The 21,635-nt window shown below is 35.9% G+C and overlaps 2 protein-coding genes across 2 annotated transcripts in view; both read right to left on the bottom strand.

Moving 5' to 3' along the window:
- LOC133522961 (uncharacterized) overlaps positions 1-21,635 on the bottom strand; it is a 241,474-nt gene that overhangs the window by 38,822 nt on the left and 181,017 nt on the right. The window lies entirely within an intron of this gene.
- LOC133523099 (uncharacterized) lies at positions 884-8,177 on the bottom strand. The gene is made up of 5 exons (XM_061858608.1): positions 5,302-8,177; positions 2,047-2,221; positions 1,776-1,989; positions 1,416-1,589; positions 884-1,161 (listed from the first exon to the last, which is right to left on the bottom strand). Exons 1-5 carry the CDS (start codon positions 8,175-8,177, stop codon positions 884-886), a joined length of 3,717 nt encoding a protein of 1,238 aa, XP_061714592.1.

Raw genomic sequence — 21,635 nt, forward strand, 5'->3', positions numbered from 1 at the left:
GATAGTCGAGGTCATAAAATTATTTTGGTTGAATTTAATTCATGAATTGTAAATATAATATGCCTTTAATTGAACAAATGCAGTAATGAAAAATATTTAATTGTAAATCGAAAGAAATTATTTCAATTTATTCTGTAAATATAAATTTTTGAGAATCTCAAAGAAACGGTTTTCATAAGCGTAATATAATTGTAAAGAATACTAAATTGTAAATTTTAAATGGCAAAATTAATCCAATTAGATTTGTAAATGTAATGTATTCTCAAAGAAAAAAAAAACATTTATTAAACTGATTCCACCATTGCTTAATTTCAATAAAAATTGTAATAAAAAAGTTTATAAAAACTTTTGATTTGGAATAAAAATAAAGAAGATTTTTATTTTTTAAATTAATATATTTATTATGAATTTCAGTATTTTTTAACATAATAATTATAAAAATAGAATATTTTATTTATAGACTATAAATCATAGCAAAATTACTCTAGAATCATTTATAAAATACCAAAACTTGATATGTTTGAATAGAAACAATACTTTGACAAAATGAGAACTTAGCTACTCAGTAACTAACAATTGCACTTTGATGCAGTCTTACAATAAAATACTAGTTATCTTTTGCACTCTTAAATGTTTCTTAAATATTTTATAAAAGTATTTTTTCTATAAAAAAATCAACTTATAACAATATTATATCAATCTTTTATAATTATAAATAAACTATTCTTTAGTTAAGTTTGAAAAAGGTTTAAGCAATGAAAAAATTTTCGTAAATTAAAGTAAATAAAAAACTTGGAAAGTAAATATTAAATTTGGTTACTAGATTACTACATAAAAAGTCATAATGAATGATAATGAGTTTGAAATATAAAAAAAGACTAATTTAACTATCATACTGAAAAGAATCATGATTTTTATTTTGTTCCTTCAACAACTGTAACTCTGCCAAGTTTGCTGTAGCTGTTGCTGTACGAATTTCCAATGCATACTTCTGTTTCAAGTGGGCCATTGTTAAGTCGTGTATTTCTTGCTCATGGTTTAGTTTCTGACAAAATAATTTTTCTTCCTGTAGTATAATTTTTGTCAGTCTTTCAGCCGTATAACTTTTTCCCTCCTCATTACACGTATTTTCTTTACCTCTTCTTTTATGAGATTTAGAATCTATAATTATTGAAAAAATAAATTGTTTAAATTGTATTCAGAAATTAATTATACTCTAATTTTATCTGTGTGGACATTACTCACCAGCTACTGCCGGTCTTTTTATTCCCATAACATTGCACTTTGGTTCCTTATAAAAATTTTTGGTATTTTCCCCTTCCCCATATTTCTGACGAGATTCAGTAGCTATAATAGTTAAAACAAATTTTAGATTAGCCATTTATTTAAATTTAAATTTTAAAAATATTGCTCACTCTCTACAAATGGTGTTTTTTTTCCAGTAACACCAGACGTTGATGCTTCAACAAAATTTTTTTCAGATGTCATAGCATGATTCAATAAGCTTTCATCATTATCACAATCTTCATATAGTGCTTCAAAGTTAGAATAATCTTCGCATTCCATCATATCCACAACATTCCGCTTTGCTAAACAAAAAATATTTCATATAATTATATTAATATACATGATTTTGTTGGATTATTTTGTTGCAACTATATTTATATAATCATTAATTAATAAGATGTAAAACTGTGAACAGAGCTGACCTTTGAGTTTTCAATTTTTGAAATACTAACAGCAGAACAAATAGACTCTAAATAAATTGTGCTTACCGGCAACTTCAGCTTCATCCATGTTGGATGAAAATAAAATTGGTGCTGTTGTATTTAAACTAGGGGCAATTAGCATAATATCAGGATCTACTTCCACATCCTTAACTGGAGGACCACCTCCGGTAGCAAGTCGTTGTTGTCTTTCTTTAGTCAATGCAGCACGTTGCTGCGTCTTCATGTTGGTCCACAACTTTTTAAGTTGCTCGACTTTCCTCTGCAATATTTCATAATATAACAAATTGAGCATACTATAAAATATTAAATTACCTACCTTTTCCGAAATTAAAGCTGATGCATTATACTTTTCTGTTATTAAGTTCCACGCATCAGATTTTTCGCCCAAAGTTACTGCATCACTTTTTTTGTTTTCGATAACATAGGTATAATTTTTTAATATTTCCAGGAAAAGTTTTCTTTCCACCACCGAATAATTATTACTTTTTACTCTTCCCGTCATTTTATCAGTTGTTTATTAATTAAAAATTAGAAATACTTATCTGCTGTTCACTGGTACTCTAGAGGTGGTTTATGCGGTATAATTTTGTTTATATTTTCATATTATGATGCGTCATTGATTATAATGTATGTGTAGTACTTTTTAACCAATCATATTATCAGATACATAAGAATTTTTACGGAAATTACCGAATACACATTAATACGATCTTAAGTTCAGTCTTATTAAAGCTGATCTTATTTTAAATAAGATCACACTTAAGAATTTCATCTTACCTAAGATTTTCTTATCGTAAATCTATGAATACATCGTGACTTATATCGAATAAGACCGTCTTCATGAAGACGGACTTAAGCACTGCCTTAAGACCGGACTATGAATACGACCCTATTTTTGAGCAACCGACTGGAGATAAAAGAGATGAAATTTGACCTGAGTCTGATCTCGGTGTGGGAAAACCCCGATCGTTAAATAATAGGAAAATCAAATTGTTACTAATCGGCAAATATCTCGAGGAAAAGAAGATTAAAAAAAAATCACATTTCAGGGGTTTTGAGCGTGCTCATCAACACACAATTTTGCAGTTGAAAAAAAATTTTTTTTAATTTACAAATTTTTTTGGTTTGAAATTTTAACTTTCAACATCGAAATCATCCCTGTTTATAGGACATTATTACACAAATTGACTAAGTCCCATAGTAAGCTCAATAAGGCTTGTGTTGTAGGTACCTAGACAACGATATATATAATATATAATTATAAATACTTAAATACATAGAAAACACCCATGACTCAGGAACAAATATCCATGCTCATCACACGAATAAATGCCCTTACCAGGATTTGAACCATCAGCTTCGTAGGCAGGGTCGGTCACTGCCCACTAGGCCAAACCGGTCGTCGATGCGTAAGTATTGACTAACCGATTTAGGTAGGACCCTAAAAGACCCAACAATTGTGGAGCGTGATTGTAGTCTTGTTTGAAAATATCGGTACGAAAAATGTGCCAAAAATATCTATACACTACCTTTGTTCACTCACTACACTGCACTGCACTTCCTACCTTTTGTAATGAAACACTTCACTTGACAACTTAATACTCATTTATTCCGAAACCAAATTTACCTTATAAGGGGCTGTAGAAAAATCTTAATAGCGTGAAGTAGCCGATAGATCAGCGACATCTACTGTGAAATTGGGCAACTATAAAAACTAAACATACTACATTTAACATTATCGGCCCCCAAGGACGACTTGTCCTTCATAAAAATCCATGTAAAACAAACCAAGAATAGTGAAGTAAGCAGCACGTGAAAAACATGAATCAATAGTAATAAGGTTAAATTACATAGTGAAACTCAAATAGAGCCATTCCTCAAAACTAAAACACATTAAACTTCTTAACAGATAGTTAAGGATCCAGAGGTAGAGGGCAAATTTTAGCAATGGGTCTTCGAAAAGTACCATTCTTTAATTTCAACGTAACCACTCGTGTTAAACCATCTCTACCAGGATGCTTATCTATTATACGACCTAACAACCACTTTCCGGGAGGGAGTCTTTCATCCTTGACCAAAACTACTGTTCCAATATCAGGATTTTAACTGGACTGAACCAGCAAAATCCACTCCACTTTTACGGAAGGGCTTATCTGGCGTTACACGACACGCAGGTAACTGACCCATCAATTGATTGATCGGTGTTGCAGACTGTTTGAAACAAGGGATGCATTTATGAACAACTTTCCTGACTAAATTTTTAGCACCGATTATCCAGTATTTGCAACGAATTCCATTCAGAGTCAGTTGAGGACCTCCGTGCAAACAATGAATATGAGCATCATTCACAATCAAAACAGCTAAGTGACATTTCGAGGTTAGAACGACAGGTGACTTTGTATCAAAATTAACATTTGCATTACGTATGCGACCAGTAACTCGAATAATGCCATTTTCGTCTATAAACGGGGCAAGTGGGGTCAAAACATCAGATTTCGGAAACCTTTGGCCTTTTCTCAGCATTCGTAACTCTTCCTGAAACCAAAACTCCTGAGAGAGTCGAATGCAAACTTTTGTGGCATATCTCAATTCGGTAACTGTAAGATGCTGAGGAAAAGTCTCAGGAACTATCTGATTCATTTTTACATCAATATGTGCTTTACACAGCTTTACAAATCGCAATAAGTATGCTGTAACGCGAATCAATTTTGTCAGAGTAGAGTATCTAGCCAAATATGTAAGTCGATCATCACTCTCATTCGATACACCAGCTTGAAGTGCTACTATCTTACTATCATTTCCTTTCGAATTTTCTTTGGCTTCTAGTTGTGTTGTTGGTATGTCGAGAGAAAGTGAGCGACAGTTATCAAAATCGTTCTTTTGGTGAAGTACAGTTGGTCCGCGCCACCACAACTCGCAGTCTTTAAACAGATCGGGACGTATGCCACGCGACGCAACGTCTGCAGGGTTTTCTGCCGATTTTATGTGGTGCCACCGGCCACTACTTACATTATTAACAATCTCAGTGACTCTATTAGCTACGTACGTTTTCCAAGTGCTAGGGTTTCTTCGAAGCCACGCTAAGACAATCATTGAATCAGTCCATGCAAATACAGATTCTTCGGGCAAACGAAGACTGTGCTGAACATCTTTGAGTAACTTCGAGAGCAATACCGCGCCACACAGTTCCAATCGTGGGACGGAGACTTGTTTTACTGGTGCCACTTTTGTTTTAGCAATGACAAGTGACACGTAGATTCCGTGGGGCGTGATAACTCGCAAGTAAACAACAGCAGCGTAAGCTAAACAAGAGGCATCACTGAACCCGTGAATTTCCACTCTTTCCTTGCCGTCAAATTGTGTGTGAACCCAACGATCTAAATACAAGATTGGCATGTGACAGAGCTGGTCCCTGTAGCTTGACCACTCTGTAGCAAGTTCGAGAGGAAGTTCATCTGTCCAACCAATACCACTCAACCAAAGTTTTTGCAAAAACATTTTTGCAGTGATAATCACAGGCCCTAAAAAACCTAAAGGGTCATATGATTTAGCTATGTCCGACAGTACTGACGTTTTGGTGAAGCGTTCTGTGGGTTCCGAAATATCTACCTTAAGTTCGAAGACATCGTGATGTGAGTTCCATTTGATACCTAAAGCTTTGATGGTATCATCAAGCTTAATCTCGACACTTGGTTGATTAGTTTTTTCCGAATTAGGAATATTCTTCAACACGTCAGGACTGTTGGATGCCCATTTATGCATTTCAAATTTCCCTTTTGCCATAGCTTGTGTGATACGACTCTGTAACTTAGTAGCTTGTTCCACGTCATTCGCACCAGTGAGTAAGTCATCCATATAAAAGTCATTACTTATAATTTCAACTAAGTCTGGGAATTGCTCTTTTTCGTCTTGTGCAAGCTGCTTCAATGTGCGAATAGCGAGGAACGGAGCACATGACGTACCATATGTCACAGTTAACAAACGTTTCTCGACGATTTCATCTTGTGGAGATGAGCGCCACAGTATGCGCTGATAGTCAACATCTTCTTTAGCGACGAGTATCTGGCGATACATTTGCTTTACGTCAGCAAGCAGACAAATCTTGTGAGTACGCCAACGAACAATGAGATCTCGCAAGTCTTGTAATAGTGATGGTCCAATAAGTAACTCGTCGTTCAGAGATGAGCCATTTGACGGCTGTGCAGTTCCATCAAAGACCACGCGAAGCTTTGTTGTGCTGCTGGATTCTCTTATCACAGCGTGGTGGGGGAGATGGTAGACTTTGTGAGTTGGCTTATGTTGTGGGTCTACATCTTCTAGATGATTCAGCTTCTGATATTGATCGATGAAGTCCGCATAATCCTTCTGAAATTTAGGCTTGTTTGCGAATCTTTTCTCCATGTGCATTAATCTCTGTAGTGCGATCTGTCGAGAGTCGCCTAAGTTATTTTCGTGATCATCTTTAAAAGGTAATCGTACGACATACCGTCCATCATCTTGTCTATAGTGAGTTTCTTTATAGTGTTCTTCACATTCTTTTTCAAGATGTGTTATCGGTTTCTCATGTGGCTTGTACTCTTCAGTCTCCCAGAATTTGCGTAGGAGTTGATCTACCTCGATGAGTGCGTGGTGAGCTACAATATTGTGAGGTGGCAGATCACTTCGTGATTTAGACGCTCCAGAGACAAACCATCCGAGTTTCGAGTTTTGTGCTATAAGCTTGTCATCGTTATATTTGTGAAGTCCGTCTAGCAAAATAAATGCATAGACCTCGGCGCCCAGTAGAACATCAATAGGTCCCGGCGATTGCATGTGAGGATCCGCTAGTTGCAATTGGGACAGGGCAGGCCATTGTGAGATGTCAAACTCCTTTGAGGGTAACCAACCATTTATCTTCGAGAGTACGTGAGCGTTAACTTGCATTATATAGTGAGTGTCTATCGGTGAGTAAATATCTAAGTTAACGACGTGTCGTGGCAATGACGCTTGATCTTCGAGACCTGTGATATTAGCTGGCTGCAAAGTCTTCTTCAGTCGCAGTAGTTGCACTGCAGACTCCGTAATGAAGGTTCCTTGTGAGCCTTGGTCAATAAGGGCTCTGAGTTGTACGAGAGAACCACTGCTATCTTTCAAGCATATCTGTGCTGTGGCTAATATCACTTGTTTTCCTCTTTGTGAGACCTTCAGACTTGTGAGTTGCTTGGTTTGTGTGTCATCAGGTTCTGTGGGTTTCTCCATAGTGACTGTATTCGCAGTTATACTCTGGTGGTGTAAAAGCGTATGGTGTTTGCGATTACAGGTTCTACATGTTGTGGCTTGTCTACAATTCCGTATGGAATGTCCTTTGACAAGGCAATTGAAGCATAAGTTGTTGTTTCTTACAAATTCTTTGCGTTGATCTATGTTGAGTTGTGCAAATTCCGTGCAGTGGCAGATGTAGTGACTTTTCTTACAATATGTGCATTCCGTATCAACTTCAGCGGTGAAAGATCTCACATTCTTTATTTTAGGTGCAGTAGCTGGTAGTTGAAATGTGGTCTCTTTCTTATCTTTCTTCTGTGTCGCTTGTACCATTTCCATCGCTCTGAATCGTCCCTCTAAGTATGATGTGAGCTTCTTATACGTGGGTAACTCTATAGATGAACCAAGCGATTGCTCCCAAGCTTTGTGAGTTTCACTATCTAACTTGGATACCACAATATGCACGATTATCGAATCCCAAGTAGTTGTATCAATCTGCAAATTTGCTAGACTACTGAGACACTGGTTTGTAGTATCAAGAAGATCCTTGAGGCCTTTAGAGCATTCGTACGTGAGTTTCTTCTGATTGAGCAGGCGATTCAGTATGGTATTAGCTATAACTCTATCATTGCTGTAGCGGCAGACTAAGGCGTTCCAAGTTTTCCCATAATTTGCGGCTGTGAGTTCGAAATGACGGACTACTTGTTCTGCTTCACCCTTCAAGCTTGACCTCAAATAATGATGCTTGTGTATGTCACTCAGACCTGGCTCATTGTGTACCATAGAGATGAACAAATCCTTGAAGTGCATCCATTCTTGGTAATCACCGGAAAATGAAGGGAGGTTTATCGGTGGGAGTTTACTCTTTGTGACAACTTGAGGTTGAGATGCATGAGGCACTTGAGGTGAGGCACCTTCTTGTATTGTGACAGATTCCGTCAGTTCCAATAAACTAGTCTTGAACTCCATATAGAAATCTTCAACATCATTATAGAGTGCTTTCAGCTCCTTTTTCTCTTCAACGCTTACTGAAGACTTAAGAATTTCTCGGTGTTCAGCAAGGAATTGATTCCAGTATTCTTCAAGCGACTCTATCCGTATTTTCAAGTAACTTGCTGTATAACGCGTTGACGAAGTTTTCTTGTGATTAGTGTGAAGTCTTTTAATCTGACTAAAAAGTTCTTCTTGTGATGCTATGTTAGCCATTATTGTTTAAAATTTGCTAAGTTGAATGACAGATTTCAAAGTCTATTTGATTCTAAGTTTATTTTTGAACACAATTTTTCAAAGTGTTTTTTAACCGAAATTACGCTAAGTCCAAGAATTCATAAAATCGACTAAGTCCAAAATTTAAACAAATTATTCTAAGTGTTTTTTCAACGGTTTTTTTCTAAGTCCTAAATTCACTCGAAATTGCACTATGTCTTTTTTCACACGAAATATTCTAAGTGTGTGTTACCGCGAAAATTGACTAAGTCTTTGACACTTCACATTTCCACTGTCACTGTACTCACGATTATCCTAGGTTCCGAAGGACCAATGTTCACTCACTACACTGCACTGCACTTCCTACCTTTTGTAATGAAACACTTCACTTGACAACTTAATACTCATTTATTCCGAAACCAAATTTACCTTATAAGGGGCTGTAGAAAAATCTTAATAGCGTGAAGTAGCCGATAGATCAGCGACATCTACTGTGAAATTGGGCAACTATAAAAACTAAACATACTACATTTAACAACCTTAATATATGGGCAATAAAGTCGTGTATACGTATTTTTGGCACTTTTTTCGTATCGATATTTTCAGACGTGACTGTACGTTGCATTCGTTTGTAATTGTGGGGCCATTCAAATTTGGAAATATCATCTTGATTTAGTATTGGTATTATAAAGACCGAAATCCGCCTTGTGACTTGAAAGAAAACAACTTTTTTACTTTGATAAATTCCCTCTATTTTGTTATGAAACGCCTACAATCCACGATAAGCGATAGGTACGACTAATAGAAATCTCGTGACGCACGATTTACAAAAGATATTGGCAAATTCCTTGTCGCATAGGATAATAGTTTTGGTTAGACCAATGTAAGTAAAAGGTCGTGGGCGTTATCCGATGTGTGTGTAGTAATCGACGGGTCGAGTGAGCGGCAGACGCGGCGGCGCGGCGCCGCCGTCTGCCTCCCGAAGGGTGTCATTCTAGTCGTCGAGCTTTGTGAGTGGATTGCTCGACCGAACCAGTATAATATGGTGGTTTTAGTCTTGTCCTTTCTAACTCTAGGCACGATTACTATAAAGTAATATTTATTATTAAAAAATATTAATGTATATTTATTTACTCATTACTCATTGGAAATCCTTTATTACGTTATTCTTTATTGTTGTGTGTGTGTTCTGTTCTGTATGCTGTGTGTTCGATATCATGTCTAATATCGAGTTTCTTAAATTAATAAACTTTAATAATAAACATCACTTTAGCGTTCGTGCCCCGAGTTAGCCCAGGTATGATTGTAAGCACTCCTTGATTACACTTTAGAAATCTTAAACTGATGTTGGACTGGTTCTCCCGAGGAAATCAACTTGCCCTGCCTTGCTTGTTTGCCAGGAAAGAAATATGTCACGTTACTAAGAGTCTGCAGCAAATACGCTGCATCTCTTATAAATCTCGTTATTAAAGAGGCAAGAAATATATCATGTCATTTGTGCGTGATAAGCAAGACCGTAATAAGTGTACGCCTGCTACAAGAAAATCAAAGCATAGATACCTAGTTCCATAAGGCTGATCAATAAAAGTGCAAGGCAAAAGACTATCATCTTACAGGCCAATTTTAGTTTTAGTTATTAGATGTTTCTAATGTTTCTTCAATCAGAAACGTCACTTGACACTGACAGTTTAATATCATATCAGTATTATATGGAAACAGATCTAATATCTGTTGCTATTTCAGTTATCAAGAAGAGCAGTACTGCAATTTATGGATACTGTGTCAGAATGACCTGTCACGCATTTAAAAGGCTTTATAACGGTTGCCAGTACTCATTATCTAGGAATTATTATACTAAATCCGCTCTACTATACTTTATCTTACTTCGATGACAATTTCGTAAAGTATCTCGTTGCTTTACATTACTTGTCATTGTGTAAAATTACAAGTGATCCAAAAATTAAGTCTGACTATACAGGTATTGTAAACCTAGCATGTGATTTCCAGAGGTTGACATAAATAAAAAGTTTCACGCTAAAAAACCGCCTAGTCAATAGCCGTTTGATGCTTGGAATAATGTATGTATGTATATACTTTGTTATACATAGAAATAAAAACACGAAAAACACAGTTACAGAGTAAATTAAATACAACAAAGGCGAACTTATCCCTGTATGGGATCTCTTCCAGTTAACCTTCATACGTGTACTCGGGATGCGAATCAGTTGATGTTTATTATTATAGTATTTTTATGCATTTGCTCATTGATATTCCTTTATTACTTGTAAAGAGGTTTGATATCATGTCTAATATCGCGTCTGTTATGGTAATTTACTTTAATAATAAACATCACTTTAATGTTCGTGCCTCGACTTAGCACACGCATTGTACTAATAATTATTATTCTGTCATTGCAAACTAACGGTAAACGAGTGAATCAAAATAAACGCTAGTAAAAGTCGACCATTGCCCTGCATAGTTGCTGATTGCACGATACGATAGTACACTCCCGCATCGAGTGCATTATTTACCAAGTCTAATTGAAAGTACGACGAATCAGAATGACGTCATGACGATTGTTTATTCATGAAGTACGTCACGGTTTCGTACGTCACAATACTAATAATCATAATAGGCCAAAGAACTACTTGACTATAATGCTCTACGGTTGATTCATATGCTTAAAATGTACTTAAAATAAAAATATCGACTGCGTTCGAAGCTATTATTCGTAAAGTGTTTGTTTACAAATTGAAAGTCGTTGTCTGGATTGTTCAACGCTTAAAGCTGCATTCCGCAAGTATCTGGCTCGCTTGAAGCGAGTGCCTCCTTTGTTTCTATTATTGAATTTAAAAGTTTCCTTTCAGTGCAATCTGGACTTTCTTCGGACTTACAGATTAGACTCTTAGAAAAGTTTTTTATCTAAGCTATGCCGTATAAAATTGACTTTTAATTTATTTTATAATAGACGCTGGCTGTATTTTGCTTTGAGCTTGTGATTTCGCAAAACTTGGTAAACTTTTTACTGAATTTTTGAGATACACTATTTCTAGTTCACAAATTTGAAATTTCGTCGTTTTCACTGCCTTTTATCAAAAAAAAAAAGCGGCCAAGTGCGAGTCGGACTCGCGCATGAAGGGTTCCGTACCATTTATGACGTATTAAAAAAAATCTACTTACTAGATCTCGTTCAACATTTTACCACTTAGGACACACATTTTACCACTTTGGAAGTGTCTCTCGCGCAAACTATTCAGTTTAGAAAAAAATGATATAAGAAACCTCAATATCATTTTTGAAGACCTATCCGTAGATACCCCACACGTATGGGTTTGATGAAAAAAAAAATATTTTTTATTTTATGACTTATTAAAAAAACTACTTACTAGATCTCGTTCAAACCAATTTTCGGTGGAAGTTTGCATGGTAATGTATATGATATATTTTTTTTAGATTTTTCATTCTGTTATTTTAGAAGTTACGGGAGGGGGGGACACACATTTTTTCACTTTGGAAGTGTCTCTCGCGCAAACTATTCAGTTTAGAAAAAAAATATATTAGAAACCTAAATATCATTTTTGAAGACCTATCCCTAGATACCCCACACGTATGGGTTTGATGAAAAAATTTTTTTTTTTAATTTTTATGACGTATTAAAAAAAAACTACTTACTAGATCTCGTTCGAACCAATTTTCGGTAGAAGTTTGCATGGCAATGTATATCATATATTTTTTTTAGATTTTTCATTCTGTTATTTTAGAAGTTACGGGGGGGGGGGGGACACACTTTTTACGACTTTGGAAGTGTCTCTCGCGCAAACTATTCAGTTTAGAAAAAAATGATATTAGAAACCTCAATATCATTTTTAAAGACCTATCCAGAGATACCCCACACGTATGGGTTTGATGAAAAAAGATTTTTTGAGTTTCAGTTCTAAGTATGGGGAACCCCCAAAATTTATTGTTTTTTTTCTATTTTTGTGTAAACATCATAATGCGGTTCATAGGATACATCTACTTACCAAGTTTGAACAGTATAGCTTTTATAGTTTCGGAAAAAAGTGGCTGTGACAGAATCGGACAGACAGACGGACATGACGAATCTATAAGGGTTCCGTTTTTTGCCATTTGGCTACGGAACCCTAAAAACCCTGCCAAGTAGCGATACAACGGTACGTCATACAATTGTTGACAATCTTTTATTTTTTATCAGATTACTACTTTCCCCGCCGCAAAGTCGCGTTCAGTTTTATGCCGTGGCGTACAGCTGCGTTCGTGACCCACAAATGGTCTCGACGGAAGATCAGCGCTGACTTTTGGGTTAGGATTAATGCTGAGGCAGGGCCAATTTGTGCTAAACTATTTATTTTTATAATATGTACTTTTGTATGTTATCAGGTTAAGCACTTATATATAAAGCCAAGCCCTATAAGTTGTCCGGTGATCTGGGTTATAGGTTATGATAATTATAAAACTTTATTTTACTAATACACAATGAGAAAAGAGCGAGCAGTCTCGGCAAAGTACCTGCCATCCGCATAGTGTGAATACTCATACGTTATTATGTAAATGAATATTTTTTTCGACAAAGATTGTATTTACTTTGAAATGAATATCTCAGTGTTGCAATAAAATCCCATCTTGGTACTAATAGAACGAAATGAAGTAGATAGAATACGTTCCCTTTTATTTGCAGACCTAATATTTAGGCCACGCTGGTCTCTGGATAATTTTGACGCATGGACCTTTAGATTAATATATTTTATTTTATTTAACGGACTCATAAATTGAAAAGTTTCAAAACTTGGACAACTTCATTTCATTTCATTTCATTTATTTCATGCAAAAAACCATGGTTATGAAAGGTGTTACATAAAAAAATTGGTACATGGTCACCCTGCAAGGGCGTAGCACTGTCTTAAAAGCTAGTTTAAAGCTAAAGATTTATACAACAAAAAAATATGTTTAAATCGATAGTTGCAGTGGAAATATAATATTAGGTAGTCAATTCGTAATAAATAAATGTAAAAAAAACAGTGGTGATATATTGTTAAGAAATAATTAAAGTAAATACGAATGATAATAATTAAATAGAATAAACTTAAAATTAGAATGTGGAAAATTAAGTGAGATCAAGATTGTTTAGTACGCTTTAAGCTAAAACTGGTTATTGGTTTTATTACCCTACTGGAAAATAAAAGTCAAGCCATTTCCAGCAAATCATCGGAGCAAATAATATTTCTTCAACTACAAAGAGTAATTTTTGATACGTAACAAATTTTTTTAGCTCAGGAGATGGAGTGAGGAATGGTGAAATAACTTTAAATTTAATAAAGAAAAATACATATTTAATATTCAAAATGATATCCCTCTCATTTGATTAGCCATAATTATAGTTTTTCAATTTTGGAAATGAAAGTTTAAAATGTTGTTTTTGATAGATGGTTTACCTGCTTACGTATGTACGGTATCTATAATATCAACTCCATCGGTAAATTGTAGGTTCGGAGCAAATACGCTCAGACAGACAGACAGATATACATGAGTGATCCTATAAGGATTCGGCTTTTACGTACGGAACCCTGAAAAGGCTACCCAATGCCACTATTGCTGCTCTTTGTCAGTAAATACGTAGAAATGAGACTTAACTGTTATATAGAATATAAAATTTGCCAAATATAAATCAGGCATAGCTACCTAATAAAAATAATATAAGTCAGCCTACCTTACTTACCCATCTTTTGTTTCATTTTCTCCCTTTCCTAATTTTAGACAGAGAAAATTGTGACTAGGTTTAAAAGCTATCTTACCATTTTATATACCAAAACAAGGATTTTCTCGGCCACAAACCACTTAGTTAATTAAATTACCGCGAATAATGCAATTAAGATAATTGAGACATTACATATGCCAGTCACGCCGATCGATTACAATTTGTATACCCTTTTCGTGCGTCCAGTGTCATCCTAAATTGGAAGATTAGAGAACCAGACTTCAAAGCATATGAACGTTTGGCCGAAAATTTGGGTTAGCCCTTCATCAGTCCTCCGAAAGTGGTGGATCAATTTATACGAACGATTTTGTTTGTGTTGGTTGTTGTTGTTTAATTTACTCATTGTTTTCATACACATTTTTTTATAGTTGTGAATATGTTTGTAGTTAATTATTCTTCTTATTCTATTCTTTGATTCGGTCGAAAACGCTAAAATCAAAGTTCATGTGCCGAATACCTGCCAAAAGTGCCCAATGTTTGGGGTATCACTAATTGAAACATAGGACAAATTGAATAAACATTAGCAGTTGGGAACTAAGCGTGGCCCTGGTTAAAGTAGTTAGTGGATTTCTGTCCAGAATTAATCAGAGATAAAATGCAGCTCGACCGCTGTTTTTCTAACCGAGGGCAGCACCGATAAATATTTACGACGTGGCGTGTACGTGCTCAGTAGCCGGCTAGTGAGCGAGCTCTGTTCGAATAGGGATGTTATCATAATACAGTGTTCCCATGAAATTAACAGAAAAATGTAAGAAGCTTTTTTTTTTTTTTTTTGCTATGTTGGTTCCTACTTAATATGTTAACATAAGGTACAGTAAAGCATAATAGTATTTTATACAATCGTGATATAATCTAGCTTTTAAGTCGAGTGCCGTGTTTAGGCAACGAAGCTTGCTCACTTGCCTAAGTGAGGCTTAATTATATCACTATTGTATACAATACTTTTTCTACGAGTCAACAAAAATAATACTTTAAAGTAATAAAATCTTACAGGGAAACAAATCAAAAGTATACAGCAATTTAAGATACGCGAGCAGGCGCGATACCGGCGGGGTAGTCAACGACACAACTCATGAGGCCCTGGTACTTGCTCCATGCTAAATTCAATTCTTAGACAGTTTTTTTCTCAATTTTGGCCACTGTAGCCTATGGAGACTAACAAGCAACAGTAAGTGGTTTTCGTAGTATATCCATGTTGCTATATTAAGGGTGTCACATGTGCGTTTATGACTTATGAAGAAATTGTTTCTACTATACAACCTAAAAATAAATAATTTGAGCTATCCTTTTGTTTCCTCCTCTTGAACGCGGCGAGCTGTGATTGGTCAATTTCATTATAGTTGACTAAACTGTTTCGAAATGAATATTATAGTTGAGTTGGGAGCCCATACATGAAACGTACCCAATTACAGTTTGGTATTCGAAATCCACCCATTACAGTCGACGAGTACAAAAAAAATGTTATAGATTGACAAGTTTTGACAAACAAAGCAAATAGGGCCTTAGGAATTGCCAAAATTGTTGATATTCCGAAAAAGCGATAGACAATGTTGATTTGACTCCCTAGAGCTAAACTGAGTAGCTGGAGCGCATCGCCTTACTGGTTGCTTCGAACCTTCATTATGCTCGTAGCTTTTCAAAACCGGTTTAAGCTTCTTGCTTCCCTAGGTTCAACCTGATCAATATTAAGCCTCGTACTGCTATATACCTAGTGGTCCGAAGCAGGGATTTTAGACTAAAAGGGCATTTTCAAACCTTCGTATTTTTATAGAACGACTGAAGATGTAGGATAAATTTATCATATTAGACGCTACTCAATAGACACGTTAAAATAATAGGGCAAACTTATTGTGGGCATCCCACCACCAAGGTGTAAGGGTTGGGCCCTTGTATGAATACAAGGTGATGACGACAAAAAGGTGCCAATGACTGATTATTGAAAAATAAACAACGCAATAATCAAATCCCTCTGCAATTATTGAAAAAGTAAAATGCAATTTTTTTACTCCCATTCATTAACAGTATTGTCTGCACTGATTAGAGTACTATTGAATCATATTTTAGCCATTAATTAATAAAAAACGTAAATAAATCCCCACGTTTCGAATGAAAACAGTAAAAATATGTCGGCGTCTACGGCGTAGCAGCTACGACGTAGGCAGTCAATCCCATGCTACGGAAAGTTCAACGTGGGCAGGAGATATATCCGAGTAAAATATCGTCATTGCTTGGCAGTGCTCCTAATAAATATACGAGTCAAATATTTTAGCTTAGTAAGAAGTAAAACAATCGCTTGTTCACATGCACATTGGTAATATTTAAGATAATGATGTTGCCTGTATTAAAAAAAATCACACCATGTATGAAATAATATAAAGCACCAGATAATTATTAGAAAAACGTAGACATCAGTTATTTGTACACAATTTCTATTTAATACATCCGATAGAACCAAAAAAATTAGGTGACTTGATCGTGTCGTCGTTTTCATATAATTTCCATAGTGGCTAATCGTTTTGACAGTTCGAAAAAAGAAACTGATTTGACTAGTAGGAAAGTACCCTATTATGATGCGTGTATTGTGGGATGAGATCGTTTACAAACGATACACTGCGCTGTGAGAAATTTCCACTGAATATACGAGTAAGTACCAAAAATTTGCCTTACTACGGGGTGCGAGGAACTGCAGCTGAGATTAATGTGGAATGTTACCCTAGGAATCATACATGATACCTGTTGAATTGTTGACTCGTATTAACAGGTGCCAACTGCCAAAGGGTTTCCCCGGCTCGTAGGACGGGGCTTCCCGTCTAATTATATTTTTTACTTAACATATTTGGCAGATATGTTAGATTAACATTTGTAAACGCGAAAAATTGCTAGCTTAAAATAAGACTTGTATCACATACAAACTTTCAACCCCCTTTAACCCACTTAAGGTGTGAATTTTTCAAAATCGCTTCTAAGACGTTGCTTACGTTGTATAATCACCTTACTATAAAAAATTCAGCTTTCTAGGTCATCACATATGTTTTTTAATACAGAATATTCTAATTGAGCTCTTTCAACTTATACTTATTTCCTTTGTTGAAAGAGAATATTCTAATTGAGCTCTTTCAACTTATATTTATTTTCTTTGTTGAAAGAAAGATTAATTTTATAAACTGATCTGTTATAGCGCTAGTTTTAGTGATAGTAGTAAAACACTTTATTGTGCAAAAATGAAAACAAAACAGGAAAAAAACACTCATCATTAGTACAAAGGCGAACTTATCCATTTAAGGGATTTCTTTTAGTTTACCTTGAGCAATTGAGCTCGAGGTTTTCAATGGGGACCGAACTTATAACTTTATATCTTATTGAGTGTACTGTACCTACCTACAGTTTTTGATTAAATCAGGTTACGCGGTTACTATAATGTTGTTTCAGAAGCATGATATCAATTCACTTCAGAAGTTGAAAAAATATCTTACTCAATATTTATCCGTGCGCAACTTTTGGCGTAGGAGTTTGACAAAATATGTATTGTCAGTGTATTAAGTATCTGTTTGGTCGTGAGTCACCGAAGACGAGGAACGCGTGGGCGTGGGCGGGGCTCATTTATCATTTTAGTGGCGCTTTATTGCGTGAATGGGGCGCCGATAGTGTGCGACTTCGGCGAACGAGCCGACGAGAACGTCTCTGATCTTTGACACGTTAATAAAATAGATACGCTACTTTGATTGTCTATTTTGATAAACCTTTATTTTGTTGCTCGTCGTTATCTGTATAAAAATGTAATATTTTTATACAAGCAATCTATATGAAATGGTAGCCTGTTTTTATATCACGCCATGAACGTGCCCTAAATTTCTTTGGATACATTATGCGGATTTAATTAAAACAAATGATCTTGAGAAGCAGATTTTAGGTCAAATGAATGGCAGCTCTGATGTGTTTCTAGGAATTCTAGAACAATATCTCCTATTAAGCAAAATGCTTGCTCCACTTTGGGTATTTGTGTTTCAACAGTTTTTATATATGAAAACATCAAAATCTCATTTAAGTGTAGATAGTAGTGATAGTCTTCTTTAAATAAACTACTTTAAATAACTTTAAATAAACTATAAATCAACATACCTACCACAATAAATTAATTTTGAAACTTTTTTTTTAATACTACGTCGGGGGCAAACAAGCATACGGCCCACCTGATGGTAAGCAGTCTCCATAGCCTATGTACGTCTGCAACTCCAGAGGAGTTACATGCGCATAGCCGACCCTAAACCCGCCCCCCCCCCCTCCTCGTTGAACTTTAATTTCTAACTTTGAAGCAAATATTGGACCGAATTAGGCACATTTTACTCTTTTTCAAACATGACTCATGTAATGTTTGAAACAATGAGATATTATTACAGCTCCTGATACTACTCTGTAAAAATTTAAAATATTAAAAATAATGCTAAGGTACAAATAAAAGCTAATTCAGGATATTTTTAGTGTATTATTATGCTAATTTTAATAACAAACCTTCCGTGAGACACAGACATTTTCAATATGCATATTTAAATTTGTGATTCAGCGAAAAGTACGGGAGGCTATCGAAATTAGTCGTCATCCGAATTTTATGTTGATACGTGATTGTGGTTTTTTGGTTGGTCAGTGCCTCTGAGCTGGAAAACTGTGTTGGCTACTACGTCGGTGGACAGTGTGGACGAACGGAGTGAAACATGACGAGCGTTTTCGACTTAAAATACGTGAGTGACCCGTTCTAACATATTTAATACTATGGTAGCCTATACGATTTGACAGTTCATGACCTAATGATGTTAGTCTAATACCGTTCGAAAAATGGGCCCCAGGTCAGGAGGTTCAAAGACCGACTTTTTTAAGTGGTTTTTTTAAATATTTTTCGAAAATTCGTAGAAATAATGTCGACAAGTCGAAAGAATGTATTGCAAAAGTAAAAGTTGCAGCCATGTTACAAAATGTGCCGTGGCCAGCTGTCAAATAACAATGTGAAATTATGCCTAAAAAAATTAATTAGGAACATAATTATGTCAGTTATCTACTTTTTTCTACAGCTTTGCCGTATAAGTTTAAAATCACAGGTCTGCACAAACTTTAATCATTTTAATGTCATATAGTCTCATGAAAAATCATTTTTGTTGTTAATCTTATTTCGTAAATAGAATTAAAAGAAAACGAGTAATCCCACGTATCTGACACCGTTGCCCTTGGGAAATTTAGGGCAGGAAGAGCCAATTAAACTTTAGGTGGCAATATAGGTAAAAATAGCAGAATAATTCGATTCGCCTGATTTTAATTGCAACTCGTAACATGGCGTGACTTTTTTGAGAAGGTGGCGATATAATTTTACTGGAAATTGAAGTGGAGATGACGTGATATTTATTGTAGATTGTAGCCATGCAGAATATTCACGAATACCTATAGAAGGTCTCAAAGCCTATTTGACAGTTGTTTTGGTAGGTCACCACACGTTACAACCGTATTTTACATTCGTTAACTAATTCAATTGTATATATTAACAAAATAAATATCCTGGGACGTGCGCCGCCAGCGATGCAAGTAATGTGGAAAACAAGTTTGTATGTATTGCGGGTCAGTTATCTCTGCAGCTTACTGTATATTTCCGGAAATAGCTTAAGCGCTGACGACAGGGACCCAGAAATGTAAACGTAGAAGTGAGATGCAGATATCTCTACCGTGTCTAACGTATAGCTGCGTCCCTGTCGTCAGTTACTGAATTAAGTAAGACGTGTGAAGTGCTTTAACATACTAGATAAATCGCGCGAAAAGGAACAGTAGGATAAGCGAAGTTTTATTTGGATGTCGCTTGACCCCGCGTCATCGACGATGCCACATGTCGCATGGTGTCACCAGAATATATCCGCCGTCGATATTGGTTAAATTAAAACAAAAAATATGACTTTGCTAATCCGCGAAAGGAGACCTTGCTAGGCAATCTAGCACGTTATCTTTTGTCGAATTAGCAAAGTAACATTTTTTGTTTTAATTAGAATGGATTTCCGCAAAATAACGCTTGATTCTATTCATTATTTGTTGGTATTGGTCCCTAGTGAACACCCAGGGGTCGCCAGGTACCCAGGAGTATGAATAGCAATCTTGAGGCCTCTCTCTAATAACTTTATCGATTCGTAACTTGATCAAACAACTTTCACTCTATGAGAAAAAACCGTCGGTCTAAAACGAACCATTAAAATTTTTGTAACTATTTTTGCACGAACGCTATTAACATGAAAATTACTTCTAAAAATGCGTATTCTTGATCGAACTCATCAAATACTTTTTTTTGTAAAAATAAGTTAAAATTACAATGAAAATTGTAAACAGAAATCTCATTGAGATCAGCTTACCTAGTAGTTTTTGGGTTTTATAAGTTTTATTGCAAACTGGTTATTACTCCGTGGTTATTATTGGTTAAACAATTTGGCTTTAAATCTCCTCTTCGGGCTGGAAGCAATTTTGTACGCACGTATACTGCTTCGCCTGAGTAATCGATTCCCTAAAACTAACAGATAGATTCGAGTTTTAGTTATTCGATCTGTTTCTGATCTGATATGATACTGTACCCCTAGTTTAAATGTATTCGATGGCGTAACGTGACGTATGCGTTTGCGTTAAGTCTCATTTTGTATGGGATTTTGAGTTTCCAAAACGTTCCGCTTGGCGCGCTGTTTCTAAATGAGACTTAACGCAAACGCGTTCGCCACGTCACAAAATCGAATAAATTTACACTAGGGGCTCTGATCTGTCAGTGTCTAAAGTGACGTTTTTGGTTAAAGGTTGATATAATGCGCAAATCAGTAGATATGCAAGTCATATCTAGCGTCGAAGTGACATTAATTTCCCGAATCGTAGCTACTTCTGTTATCAAAAGGAGATTGGAACCAACTAATATTAGATCCATGTTAGATAAGTTATCACATTATTTTGTTGGAATTGGCCTGTTAGTAAGCGATCGAAATATGAACCTGGATTGGTAGCGAACGTCTAGCGCGGTCTGCTATGTGAATGGCTTCCGGGCCGCGAGTTCGACGGGCAATAGGTGGAACTTTAACACAGCGACGGAGCCGCGGCATATTGCCTATTGTTTGGCATCTTCAACTCTTGGCATCGAACCTTAAACACAACCCGACCGACTGTACTGTCAGTTTTACTGCTTTACCGCCATAACGTATGAATATTAAAACGTGACTTTTGAACTAACCATTACTACATCTACAGTTGATTAATCGTTTACAATTTGTTACAATTGCCTGAAAAGGTTTGTAAATCGCTATCCAATATTTTTTACGACACATAAATACATGTTGTTGAAAGATACTTTATGTTTATAGCATATTTAACCGATAGTTTTGGATGCGTTATATTACACGATTTGAGATTACAAACGTTTAAAGGATGACTCACGCTAGACCGGGCCGGGGCCGGGCCGGAGCTTCCGGCGGTTCGTTTTCTATGGAAAGCATCACGTGATCACCGATCAGCCGTCATAGAGAATGACGTGTTGGACGCTCCGGCCCGGCCCTGTCCCGGTCTAGCGTGAGTCAGTCTTAAGTTGGAACCAGTGTAACGACGACACGACGAATTTACAGCTATTTACCAACCTTAGCTCAAAATAAAATAAGATCACTGGCCATGGACTGGTATTATGGATGTTT

The sequence above is a fragment of the Cydia pomonella genome, chromosome 11 (genome assembly GCF_033807575.1).
Source record: "Cydia pomonella isolate Wapato2018A chromosome 11, ilCydPomo1, whole genome shotgun sequence".
NCBI lineage: Eukaryota > Metazoa > Arthropoda > Insecta > Lepidoptera > Tortricidae > Cydia > Cydia pomonella.